General features: G+C 35.0%; 3 protein-coding genes and 1 non-coding gene across 4 annotated transcripts; 2 read left to right on the forward strand and 2 right to left on the reverse strand.

The window, feature by feature from the left end:
- The first annotated feature begins 32 nt into the window (after nt 1-32).
- On the forward strand, nt 33-105 carry TRNAK-CUU. The gene has a single exon. It is a non-coding gene; the product is annotated as a tRNA-Lys (tRNA).
- A 1,446-nt stretch (nt 106-1,551) lies between these two features.
- Nucleotides 1,552-2,567, reverse strand: LOC111807888. Its single transcript, XM_023693723.1, has one exon. The coding sequence runs from the start codon at nt 2,503-2,505 to the stop codon at nt 1,792-1,794; it is 714 nt and encodes a 237-aa protein (XP_023549491.1). The 5' UTR covers nt 2,506-2,567; the 3' UTR covers nt 1,552-1,791.
- A 2,014-nt stretch (nt 2,568-4,581) lies between these two features.
- On the reverse strand, nt 4,582-6,878 carry LOC111790320 (glucan endo-1,3-beta-glucosidase-like). Its single transcript, XM_023671182.1, has 4 exons — nt 6,382-6,878; nt 5,255-5,833; nt 4,894-5,179; nt 4,582-4,812 (listed from the first exon to the last, which is right to left on the reverse strand). The coding sequence occupies exons 1-4, from the start codon at nt 6,835-6,837 to the stop codon at nt 4,784-4,786; spliced, it is 1,350 nt and encodes a 449-aa protein (XP_023526950.1). The 5' UTR covers nt 6,838-6,878; the 3' UTR covers nt 4,582-4,783.
- A 1,677-nt stretch (nt 6,879-8,555) lies between these two features.
- On the forward strand, nt 8,556-12,677 carry LOC111779193 (probable dual-specificity RNA methyltransferase RlmN). The gene is made up of 10 exons (XM_023659289.1): nt 8,556-8,870; nt 8,983-9,058; nt 9,138-9,235; nt 9,371-9,478; nt 9,596-9,682; nt 9,835-9,951; nt 10,973-11,076; nt 11,545-11,684; nt 11,792-11,928; nt 12,028-12,677. The coding sequence occupies exons 1-10, from the start codon at nt 8,664-8,666 to the stop codon at nt 12,202-12,204; spliced, it is 1,251 nt and encodes a 416-aa protein (XP_023515057.1). The 5' UTR covers nt 8,556-8,663; the 3' UTR covers nt 12,205-12,677.
- Nucleotides 12,678-12,818: the final 141 nt, after the last annotated feature.

The raw sequence follows: 12,818 nt of genomic DNA on the forward strand, positions 1-12,818 counted from the left end.
AATATAAAAATACATTGAGTGTTAACAACAAAGCCCGTCTAGCTCAGTTGGTAGAGCGCAAGGCTCTTAACCTTGTGGTCGTGGGTTCGAGCCCCACGGTGGGCGTATTATTTTAATCTTTTTTTTATTTTGCTATTTATACTAAAAAATTTGTTATTTATCCCTCTATTTACAAAATAAGAATAATAAGAATAATAATAATAGTTTTTTATTTTATTAACTAAATTTAAAAAAAAAAAAATAACCCTTGAGTTTTAAGGTTCAAAATGTCTTAAACTTTTGTTATAATATGAATCTATAAAACGATGGGATGAAAATGAAGCCTAAAATAAGATGACGATCTAAATAAAAATTGAGACTCGAACATTGTCGCACGATCCTACGTCACCACCACACATGTTCAATGATTCAAATTTCATTTAAAAATCTAATAATTTTTAGCATTTTTTAAGCCCCTAAAAAATGTCATGAATAGTATTCTTTTTATAAATTGAAGATATTAACAACGAGTTGAATTGTTTTCATATTAACATTTTTTTAGATCAAAATTTAAAAGTGGAGACTTAAATCTCAAACGACATATATATCCTAATTAGATAACCACCCTATCGATACATCCAATTATGCAAACTCAATTAATTTTATTGTTACACCCAACCAAACATATCCTTATAAGACAATGAAAAAAAAAAACGTAAAATTCTGATAATTTTGTAAATTTTTATATTTTTAATAAATCATTTTCCATAATTGGAAGGGATATTTTTTAAATAGTTATATAATATTAATGTAAATAATTAAATAATAATAACCATGTGAGATTATTCCAAAACAAATAAATAATTTATTTTATTTTACAGAAACAGAAACTGGAAGCTGCGCAACACGGGTCTCAAAATTAAAGCGATTTCCTTGAAATTATAAACACATTTTAAAATATTTGTCTCAATGTTCTGAAAGTTGTTCAGTTATTATTATTATTATTATTTTAATATGGAATTGGAGATTCCTCATAATTTAACAAAATAAATAAATACCTAAAAATTAAATTCTTGCTTATTTATTGCTGTCTACCCCCTTAAAAAGAAGTATTTACATAATTGGCACAACATAAATGCCTATTTCTCAAATACACCAAGTTCAAATTTTTACACACTACCAAAATCATACCCAAATTAAATTCAAATATAACCACTAAAATAATTTATTTTTATTTAGGTTAAATAACTTTATTTATATGATTTTGACTGGTCTTCAACCAAATCAAAATGGTGATTAATGATTTAAATTAATTTAATTATGGAAGTTTACTATATTAATTTAAAATTTAAATTTAGACCAACTAAATTTTTACACGTTTTTAAATATTTACTAGTAAATAAAAACCTCTAAATTTAATAGATAAATAGAATATTTGAGATTCGAATTTCTAACAGCACACTTAAGAGAAATATCGAGAAATATAATGATGTGATAATAATATCGAACTCGTTGACTCAAACATAAAATAACTATACATAATACATATATTTTCGATCAAAATGTGAAGGAAGAACGAAAACTCCACTTTAATTGATGATTTAATTGCATTCTTTCCCGAGAAAATGACCATTGATACGAAAATCATAACTACCAACATTGTTAAGTGTATCATTTTCCAGGTAAAAGATTAGAATCCAATCTAACTCATCAAAAGGAAGGGGGGAAAGTTGCAGGAATTGAATCTCAAACAATAAATTAAACTTTAAAATTAAATAGAAGATCGGAATCGGAGATCAATTTTGGAGGAATTCAATGAACAACGGCCACCGGCGGCGTTGTAAAGTTGTTGTTGCTGTTGCCGCCGCCGCTGCCGCCGCTGTCATAACTAATGTTTCTCTGATTCGGCAAGGCAAGCATAGCGGTGTGGTCCAAGAAATCATTGAGCGCAGTAACCGCCTGCAAAATTGTGTTTAAATCATCGGCGGCGGAGAATCCGAAGCAGCCTTTTTCGCGGACCGCATAGATATAAAAAGTTAGGCATCCTTTTCTATATTTAAATCTAGCCATCTCGCAGCCGCTGAGACCCCGAATCAGCCGCCGATTCGCCTCGCCAAGTGGGATTTCCACCGGCCAAAGACGGCCAGCGGCGACTTTTAGAGCCTCCGTTGCGAAAACGAACAGAATCACCTTCGATTTCTTGGTGCCGAGGCCGAGAGTCAGAGTATGCCAAGCGTGGTGCGCTAAAATAGTGAAATTCGTCGGGAGGAACGCGGCGGTGGAATTGAATGGAAGACGGTTGCTGTCGTGGTGCGGTGGTAGAGAGAGGAGTTGGAGAAATTCTATAGTCCAAGCTCGCCGGATTGTGAAGGATTTAACGACGAATTGACCGCCGAATCGGAGGCCTTTGACGGCAGCGGAAGGCTTGAAGGAGAAATCTGAAAGTGGTGGATTGGCGGTGGCGGCGCCGGGTTGGTGGTGGTGCTTTTGCTTCTTGTTATTGTTCTTCTTCTCTCGATCTTCCATTTCTTTTTTCTTCGTTTGATTTGTCGGTGGCTTTTGGTTTTGGTTAAGGCCTTTTCTTTTGTTTACAATATTTGGGGTCAAAACAAAACCGCCTCTGTCTGCAGATAATTATATAATAATAATATCAAATAAATAGATTTTAAAATATATCTTTAACTTTTAAATTATTTTTTATTCTAAAAAAGATAAAAATAACTTCAAACTCAATTACATACTTAATTGAAAGTAAATAGGTAAATTTAAAAATAATAGGAGTAGAAAAGTATTTAAAAAATAATAATAATTGAAATGTTAGGACAAAATTTATATTTCGCAATAATAATATATATATATATATTTTTATGTACTGGATATTATTATATAAAAAGGTAGATTTGGAGGAAGATGTGCAGCTTGTATTATTTTTATGAAATAATAAACAAAAACATTAAAGTCTTGTACCAAGAGTATTCAACTTTGAAAATTAATTATATTTATTTCACAAAAATACAATTTTTTTTATTCCTTTTATTTTTATTGTTTATCGTGGTGTGTGGCAAAGAAGATCCCATCCCTAAGTATGGATAGAAACTTTATTCTCCATTTTAATTTTTATAATAAAGATAAATATAACTTCGAGGGTGTTTGTAGGATTCCATAATTTGATCGAACCATAAAAGTTGGGTTGTCTTAGTTTTTTAAGGTTTGGATTAGGTTCAATTTCTATAGAAAACTAAAAGTTCGATTTTGGCTTCAGAATTGTCATTTTTTTTTTTTTTGATCAACAGGACTAACCCGAAAAATAAGATTATAACCCTAAACCCAACTCCATCGCCTATTTTTAAAAGAATTAAGAATATTTAAAATTTATAATTAATGTTTTTAGTCATTTTTTATTGCCTTGCCAAAATAATTAACAATATTTAAAATTTATAATTAATGTTTTTAGTCATTTTTTATTACCTTGCCAAAAGAATTAAGAATATTTAAATTTATAAATAGTTCTAGCTCATTTTCTTTTGGAGTTCTGAGTTCTTGAGTTCTTTGTAAGATATTTGAGAATTTACCAATAAGATATTTGAGAATTTACCAATCTATTTACACGACTAAATTTATGGCAGACACTCAATTTAGGGCATGACACGACTAAATTTAGGGCATGACTTTGATACCATGTTAGACGAACACGACTCTCTCCAATGGTATAGCTCTCATGACTTTGCTTTGGCCTTCCCCAAAATGCCTCATACCAATAGAGTTAGCATTCCTCACTTATAAACCCATGATCCTATTTTTAAAAGAATTAAGAATATTTAAAATTTATAATTAATGTTACGTCAGTTGTGAGAATTTAAAAAACTATTCAATATTATATATTATTGTAAAAACAACTTATATATAATCAATATGCTTAAATCATGGGTATCTTTTAGTATCTAATAACTTGTATATATAATATTATATAATTGTTTTCGGGTTAGTCATTTAATATAGTTTAACTAACCAATATACCCAGTATCAATTTATCTCCGTAATTTAATTTTATATTTTGAATGATGTTCTTAATTTTTTTTACAATATCGGAGCTATCAAATCGATTCATCGTCGAGAATTGAATAGTATAACATAGGAAGATCTTTTATCCATACCGAATTCAAACAAAATGGGATTCCTGATGCAATCAAGAATTTCTGTACTTTTTTTTTATTTCTAATTTTTTGCATTCTTTCTTTTCTATAATCTACTGCCCTCTTGTCCAATGCAATTATCTGATGAAGTCTCATCAGACTACCTTTACCCTCACATTGTTTATAAACAAACTCAAGCAAACAATAGCAGCGAAATTCAAAAAAGGAAAAGGAGGTAGGTTCGAACTAAACTCCTTCCTTTTTTTGTACTGATCAAATCTTCTTAAAAAAAAATAATTAAACTAAACTTAAACTTTCAAAAATTATTAATTCCCTCACTAAGACAGATAGATGGGGATCCTTGTTTGTATTAATATTCTCTTTCCTTGAATTAGTAGTGGGACGTATATATCACTCACCATATCACATTCTTCGACGAAAAATTTAAAGATTAGAATCGAACAATATATTAAGATGAACACATAGAACGAGATTGATACTTAGTTTTCATAAGTTTTCATAAGAATACAATTAATTACAATAAAGAGAAAATAAATAAAGAAGAAAGAAAAAAAAAAGTGTATGCAACTTTATGTGGTCTCATAGATTCCTCTCATACGTCCGCCCCGTATGCAACCGAAATCCCTCGTCCGCCTCTAGGGCTCGATCACTCAAGAAATGTACACACAGCCGCCGTGACCTGCATCAGATAACCACCGCTGTTAGCACAGTTAATTGGATTAGAAACTGCAATCAGAAGAAAATTAGGAAGCGCACTTACTTGGATTGACGGTGGTTATAACGCCGGTGTGACTGAAATCGCAGTTGAAATCGTTGCGACCGGAGGTCTGATAATAGGAATTCATGGCAAAAGAGGCGTGGGATCGGATATCATTCGGTAGAAAACACGCGCCGCCGGCTTGGATTGGACGGCAGTCGATGTTCGAGCTGCAAACGTAGTCGATGTTCTTCTGTAAGGCTTGGACGGATGCGTCGGATTTGGGGACGCACCATTTCTTCCCCGACGGCGCCACCGGTTTGGGTCCACCTCCCCGACCACCACGGTTCTGTAATTTACAATCCGATCTGATTAGTAGTAGTTATGTTGTAATTTAAAATGAAATGGAAGTATAGAGACTAACCCGTCCACCGATCATGATGTTGGGAACATCATAAACCGGAGTAAAATCCGGGTAAAACAGTCCCCAATTCCGCTCAGCGGTCGGACCGGGTTTAAGATTTTCATTGAACAGAGCAAACAAATAGGTCTCGAATTTCCTGTTGGGCATCAACGGAGTTCCTTTCCCCGAATTGACATGCCAAACCAAGTTCCTGTGGAAAGTAGCAGCGTTGTTGGTGCTACAAGCGACATAGTCGCAATTGGTAGGCCACCCGGTTTCGCCGATGACCATCTCGACGTCGGAGTAGCCGATGTTCTTCATGGCGGAATAGAGTGCGTCCATCATGGCGTCGAACATGTTGGTGTAGGTGATTTTAGTGTACTTGTCGTAAACGCCACGGTTTGGTCCGAATAAGGCGTAATTAGCCATGTTGGGTGAGTAGCCGAAGTAGGGATATGGGTTAACCATGAATGGGGCCTTTGTTTCTCGCAGGAATTGGAGCATTGGTCCGAAGATGGCTCGGTCGTACCCTCGCCTAAACCGCCCCATGCTTGGTGGCTCCGAGATTGAGAGGATGGCTAACGAATGTGGGGATGTCACCTACAAAAGCTCCAAACGATGCCGTTTTATAATTTGACAACGCATTTATATTTCTTTACCTCCTTTAAATATTTTCATTTGTTTTTTTTATATAATTATTTTAATTCTTGCTTTATCGTTGTTATTACTTTTTTAAAAAATAATTGTTTATCAAAGTTTTAAATAGTTTTGATAAATTTTAGAAAATAGTATAATTAAAATAAGTCAAATGTAATGGCATTTTAGAAAAAAGTGAAAAGTCTATAATACCTACCAAATTTGAAATGTATGTTAATTATTAACTTATGCTCTGATTACTTACGATTTTTAGAGTTAGCATGCCTAATTTAGAATTAGGAATATGTGAAAGAAATGTAATTAAAATTTTAAATATTCGCAAAAGAAAATAAAAAGTCATTTAAAATCCATAGTTAAAATTAATNTCAAAAAAAAAAAAAAAAAAAAAAATCATCATAACCTAACAGCTATAAAACGGCTTTATTTATTTATTTATTTATTTTTCTCACCGGCTTAAAAGAAAATGAGGTATAATAAATACGCATTATTACCTTAATGTCCGTAATTCCGGCGAGAACCAGAGCTCGGTGGAGCGATTTCATGGCGGGAACAAGACGAGCGATCAGGGGCTTATCGTTAGTGTGGATGATTTCATTCCCCACTGCAATGTAATGAATCCGCGTCTGAGGATGAAACGGCCGAATATGGGCAGCGACCCACTGGCGAGCGGTGGCCAGATCCGTCAGGCCGGGGATCTCGCCGTTGCCGACTGTCACCGTCACCAGAATGCCGGAGCCGGCGAAAGCTCGCAGGATATCCGGATTCGTATCGAAGATCTTCACGCGGTCGATTTTGGTTTTTGTTTTGATGAAGTTCACTACCTCCGCCGGCGGTCGGAGGTTGTTTGCCAAAGTGCCGTAGTTGACACCGATGGCGACGGCGGCGGTGGAGATTTGGAGAAGGATAAGAAGCGCCGCGAAGAGACAGTGGAATGCGGCGGCGGACATGGTGGGACGAGGGTGGATTAATGGGAGTGGAGAGAAGAGAGGATTACTGAGACCGATTCTGAAACAGCGGAAAGTGGAGAATATTTATACAGCGATACGAACACGGAAAAAGAGAAAGCGTTACGAAGGTGGTGGTGGTAACCAGTGGTTGTCAGGCTTGACGAGACGGACCAATGAGATATTGCCAGGTCATTAAATCTGAGGTGGAAAATTGATGGTGTTGAGTAAAAAAAGATGACCGCGGGTGAGGGTAAGATCCGAAGATAACGGCCGTACCTTTTTTTTTTGGCTTTCCTCCTCGTGGCTGAGCTGAATTTTAGCCTTGATTATTATTTTAGGTAAATCATGTTTTGCCTTTGACAATAGAAATTAATTAAAGTTTTAATTTATAACAACAATGGTTACGACTAATTTTAAAGATTATAAATGTAATTATTAATTATTACATAAATAATAAACGATTTATTAATGATATATTTTGATGGAGAAATAAATTTAATGATGAAATGTCAAAAAATGTGGGCAGGACGCAGAGGCTGAACCGGAATTTCCCGGCGGCCCGGAAGGAATGAGTTGGTTTTACGGATTTACCCCTCCTTATACGCGTGAGTTAGGGTGTCAATGGGAATTGAACCGTCGTGTTTTTTTTTGACTGAAGTGGAATTGGGGGAAAAAAAATAACAGCTCATGTTGCGCCGTAAATACGTAGCGACAGGATACCGGGAGGGCAGGTTTTTCTTTTTTGTTTCTTTTCTTTTTAAATAATAACTGATGTTTTATTATATTCCACATTATATATTTTTTATCTTATTTATCGTTCTTAACGTTATTAATTAATTTTTTTTATATTATCAATTAATTAATTTTTTAGAGACTAAATGTATTTATAAGTTTTAAATTAATTCTAGTAATTTTTTTTTTATAGAAACTACAATTTCATGAAGATTTAGGGAATAATGCTTAAAAAACTACCATAAAAATATACTTGAAGTAAACTACAAGTCACGATTTGATTAGAATGATTAAAAAATAATAAAAATTGGTTCACNTTTTTTTTTTTTTTTTTTGTCTATTTTCGACATTTTTAAGGTCAAATTGTAAAGTTAAATCCTACCATTTTATGTGTTTGTGGGATCGAATTTTTTTTAATTCATTAATTATTAAAATAAAATAAAAAATTTAGTAACAACTTTTTATTTATTATTTATTCTTTGTGGTCGCGTGTCGAATGTCACGGTCATATTTATTCGATACGTGCTATTTATGATTGCATGTTCGTTTCAAAACATTTTGACTGGTTTTCATGTTTGTTAGGTATTTAATATTTTTGTTATGTCAATTTAGAGGTGCATTGTCATTGACTCAAATAACATTTATTGATGTTAAAATGCCTTAAAATATATTGTTGGGAGGTGACTAGTTTCAATTTTTGGGTTATATGTCAAAGTCTAGTCATGATTGTTATTTATTTGCTTGCTAACATTATTTTTTTAAATATGTTTACAAACTTTTTTTAAAAACTTTATTTTTTCCAAATTTCTAAAATATTTTAATGAAAAATAAAACCAAAATTTAATATTATTCCGATATTAATTAACGTTATTATTATTATTATTATTATTTTTAAATTTAAGGTATTAACAAATATTTTAAGTTAAAAGGATTTTTGTTATTATTATTTATTAATTTAGCCTAAAAACCGATAGAAAAAGAATACCAAATGCCAAATTGAAGTGAGAAACAAAAAACCCTCCGGAAAAAAGAACAGTTCCGGATAGGGTTTTAGCCTCTGGTCTCCAAGCAATCTCAAGAGCTTCTTCTCAACGATGATCGCCATTTCAATGACGCTCATTCACCAAGTCTGCTCGCCGTCCGTCGCACGTGCATTACGCCCTCGCTGCGTCGCTGCCGTGCCCTCTCGGAAGTCCTCCACCTTCCTATCCCCTCCCGCACGAGCTTCTCCCGAATCTCCAAAAGTGCTCATTGGCTTGTCGGAGGAGGAGCTCCAACAGCTGGCCGTAGACTTGGGCCAGGTAACAAACAAAATTCATTATGTTACACTCTAAACGCCTGTTGTGAATTGCTTGCATTTGATGGAGGTTTTTTCCTTTGTATCGTTAAAATTTTCTGTTTGAGATGGATTAGGAGAAGTATAGAGGGAAGCAGCTCCACCAGCTTATTTACAAGAGGAAGGTCAAGGAAGTCGAAGACTTTACCAACTGTCAGTGTTCTTTCTTCTTATTTGCTTGATTTCGCCGGTTTGCTCATTATCTTATCATAGTGATTCGGGTTGATTACAGTGCCACTGGCATTCAGGAATGGTCTTCAGGAAGCTGGATGGAGAGTCGGCCGTTCGCCTGTTTACCAGTCTGTTACTGCGTCTGATGGGACCGTGAAGGTAGTTTGATATATACAATTTTTTGATTGCATTCTTGTTGAATTGTTAAAATTTTATCAGGTTAAGTAATGGTTGAATGTTTTTATTGCATGTTCTTCTGACTTTAAGCATCAAATTTTTTTCAAAATTTTGCAGTTATTGCTTAAGTTGGATGACAACAGGCTGATTGAAACAGTCGGCATACCTGTGGAAGACAAAAACAGTAAAGGGTCAGTTCGCCTTACTGCTTGCATCTCATCACAGGTAATATTCATATCTGGTCATTCAAAGACATGAATTTTGTGATTTACATGTTCGTCAGCATATCTTCTTTTATAATTTGGGCAAGTAGTCTTTCTCTACTGACTCTCAAACATTAAGGTTGGCTGCCCACTGCGCTGTTCTTTTTGTGCCACTGGGAAAGGAGGATTTTCTAGGAATCTTCAAAGACATGAAATTGTCGAGCAGGTATTTTGTCTCTCTCAAACGCTGTCTTTATGTCCCATTACGAACTGTTACTGTCCTGATATCTTGTTGTTTCCGAAATTTGAAAAAAAAAATGCATTTATGTCATATAATTAATCCTCCCCTTTGTGATTACTTGCATCCTATCTGCACAGGTATTTGCAATTGAGGAAATTTTCAACCATAGGGTGACAAATGTAGTATTCATGGGAATGGGCGAACCGATGTTGAACATGAAATCAGTGCTTGAAGCGCATCGATGCTTGAACAAGGTTTATTTTATTAGATTCATCTTGTCCTAATACTCTAGGATAATTTTTTGTTTGCTATTTGATTTTTTCCTTAACTTTTCTTCTTTATTTTCTCTTTACCCCGTTACATATATTGCAAGAGAGGACTTGGAAGGGAAAAATTCGATTAGGTTGTTTTAATAGTCCAGACTATTAAGAGAAGTAAATCTGAGAAGCTGGAGAGGACTCGGAGGCCTGCGTCTTCACACTCTAGTAAAAACTTTCATTGAGAGTGAAATATTCAGGGGAAGTATCTCTAGAGCACACTGCATTACAAGAATCCTCTCAATTGGTAAAAGTCGTATGTAATTATGAGAAACCTCACGAGAGAACTTTAGAGGTGAAGAAAAACAACATTCTTCAAGAACTGCCCTGAAAATTTATTCACCTGGCACCCCATGAAACAGTTTTTCACTCCTTTCTAACCAATGCCTCATAAAAAATTCTAATAGCATTGAAGCACAGGATATTTAATTTTCTTTTGAAAGGGTGTTTGTGCTTCACTTATCTAGAAGCGACCAATCGAAAGAGCTAGATGACACAACAAAAGGATGGATTTTTTGAAGAAGAATTCTTAGATTCAATTGGATTGCAAGATACATGTATTCTATTTGAGTCATCCGGAGACATTAGGAGGCATAGCTTGGCTTTTATCCCAATTATTCACTGCCCAGGAGGAGAGACCAAGCGTAAACCTATCTCGACTTTTTGTATCCATACTTCCAAAGCTTTTTGTTTAGTGCACGTAAGCATAATACTTTCTCTTAAATCATTCCCAAGCAATCCCCTAGAGTTTTGAGGCTCTATCAGTGTCCTGCATGTCCACTTTGAGTTATAGGTTTCTTATGCCATATTCTTTATTGATTATAAAATTTGATCACATCCAACTGTTGTGGGTGGGAACTTGGGAGGGCTGGCTTTAAAGTTCCACCAGCTTTATTACATGCTATTTTTTACGTTGCTGAGTGTGCAATTTCTCATGAATTTTTTATATTTTTCCAAGGATGTTCAAATTGGACAAAGAATGATTACAATTTCTACTGTGGGTGTTCCTAACACAATTAAAAGGCTGGCGTCTCACAAACTTCAGTCAACATTGGCCGTCAGGTAACATATATTCTGCAGGAAAGTATTCTTGTTTTTTTTTTTTAAAGAGAGAACTATTGCCAGTGATATTTTCCAAGGGAAAAGTTTGCCTGTTTCCATATGGCATATACTTGTGATAGATAATAATATGTACGTTTTAGAAGTGTAGGATTTTTTTCTTTTCTCCTGTCAATCTTTATTGGCTGGTTATACGTTGTCATCCCTTCAAGCTGTTCCAATTGGTATGAATTATAACCACAAAACTGCTATAGAATCATTAAGAAATTATATTAGGCAGACCCGTTCTTGTAGAGTTTTATCTAGCATCTCAAAGTTCTTTCCCCTCCCAATCCATAAGTTCCAAAGGTTAGCTTATAGTGTTTATCCACGAAGTGTTAGGTTGCTTTGAAGAAATGATCCATGGGCATTTGTAGGACGAGGTCCTTCGTTTCTCGTTTTAATTCTACTTTGATTAACTCTTCATTGTAGCTTACATGCACCAAACCAGAAGCTTCGGGAGACTATTGTGCCCAGTGCAAAAGCATATCCTCTAGAAGCAATTATGAAAGATTGTCGTGATTATTTCGTCCAAACTAGTCGGAGAGTATCCTTCGAGTATGCCCTTTTAGGTACTGGAACCACTTCGTTCATTGTGTTCCTCATCGTAGATTCTGGCATCGTGTACATCTGACAAATTGTCTCCCCCCAATTGTTTGGTTGCTTATCATTTGAACAGCTGGAGTCAATGATGCAGTAGAGCATGCTGTAGAACTTGCAAAGCTTCTTCGTGAATGGGGAGGTGGCTATCACGTGAACCTGATACCTTTCAATCCCATAGAAGGCTCCGAGTATCAGCGTCCATACAAGAAAGCAGTACGTTCTGGACCGATGCGCTATTTTCCATCATATATCAATAAGAAAATGTATATATTCATGTCCTCACTGATCCATAATCTTTTCTTCTATTTTCAGGTGATGGCTTTTGTAGCTGCTCTAGAGTCTCACAAAATCACTGTAAGCGTTCGTCAAACCCGAGGCTTGGATGCGAATGCAGCTTGTGGTCAGCTAAGAAACCAATTTCAAAAGAACCCTTTGCTCGCCGACACGGACAATAGCCAGTCTGAATCAGCTGTAGCTGTTGCATGTTGATGTAAAAGTTCCCAGCCGTTTGCTATGTTGCATACACCCGACCCGATCCTTCTCTATACACCTAAAGGCTGGAAGAACCAATTTTTTTGTGGGGCGAAGGCACCTCAAGGAAGCTTGATAGAGATGGATATGAAGAATGGAGGCAGGCAGCATATCCAGGTCCGGATGGTGCACCTATGAAGGTAATCTATTAGGGGTAATACCAATGGTGGCTTGGCTTCTAAATCTAAATCAGTAGTCTCTAAGAATGAGAGCGACAAATCTGAAAGAGGCACATATTTACCTGCTTATCCATTGCCTGGAATTCTGCTTGGTAAATGATTTCATTGCATATTTCCTTTTTGAACATGTTATTTACTCCCTGTTTATTCATAGAATATATTTTGGTTCAATAAGATGTCAATTTAGAGTTGTTTTTATTTTCCCATGGACTGATACTGAGCTTGGGATGATTTATTTATAGCTACATTTTGGAAACCGAAACAAGAAAACGGGTGAGCGTTACAATGTCTAAATGATGACGAGATTATTATGTTTTGACATATCGAAAGTAGGCTAAAAATTAAAACCCGAGCATTGTCGTTTGTTTTAACCAAAAAAAAAAAAAAAAAAAA

This window comes from Cucurbita pepo, chromosome LG01 (genome assembly GCF_002806865.2).
Source record: "Cucurbita pepo subsp. pepo cultivar mu-cu-16 chromosome LG01, ASM280686v2, whole genome shotgun sequence".
In the NCBI taxonomy this organism is placed as follows: domain Eukaryota; kingdom Viridiplantae; phylum Streptophyta; class Magnoliopsida; order Cucurbitales; family Cucurbitaceae; genus Cucurbita; species Cucurbita pepo.

What these genes read in the sequence shown, in the direction of transcription:
- LOC111807888 (XM_023693723.1), bottom strand. Translation starts at nt 2,505, where the DNA reads ATGGAAGATCGAGAGAAGAAGAACAATAACAAGAAGCAAAAGCACCAC.
- LOC111790320 (XM_023671182.1), bottom strand. Translation starts at nt 6,837, where the DNA reads ATGTCCGCCGCCGCATTCCACTGTCTCTTCGCGGCGCTTCTTATCCTT. An exon ending in CCGGAATTACGGACATTAAG is followed by an intron (nt 5,834 to 6,381) that starts GTAATAATGCGT and finishes GAGCTTTTGTAG; the next exon opens with GTGACATCCCCACATTCGTT. An exon ending in TATAACCACCGTCAATCCAA is followed by an intron (nt 4,813 to 4,893) that starts GTAAGTGCGCTT and finishes TATCTGATGCAG; the next exon opens with GTCACGGCGGCTGTGTGTAC.
- LOC111779193 (XM_023659289.1), top strand. Translation starts at nt 8,664, where the DNA reads ATGATCGCCATTTCAATGACGCTCATTCACCAAGTCTGCTCGCCGTCC. An exon ending in TGGCCGTAGACTTGGGCCAG is followed by an intron (nt 8,871 to 8,982) that starts GTAACAAACAAA and finishes GAGATGGATTAG; the next exon opens with GAGAAGTATAGAGGGAAGCA. An exon ending in CTTCGAGTATGCCCTTTTAG is followed by an intron (nt 11,685 to 11,791) that starts GTACTGGAACCA and finishes TCATTTGAACAG; the next exon opens with CTGGAGTCAATGATGCAGTA.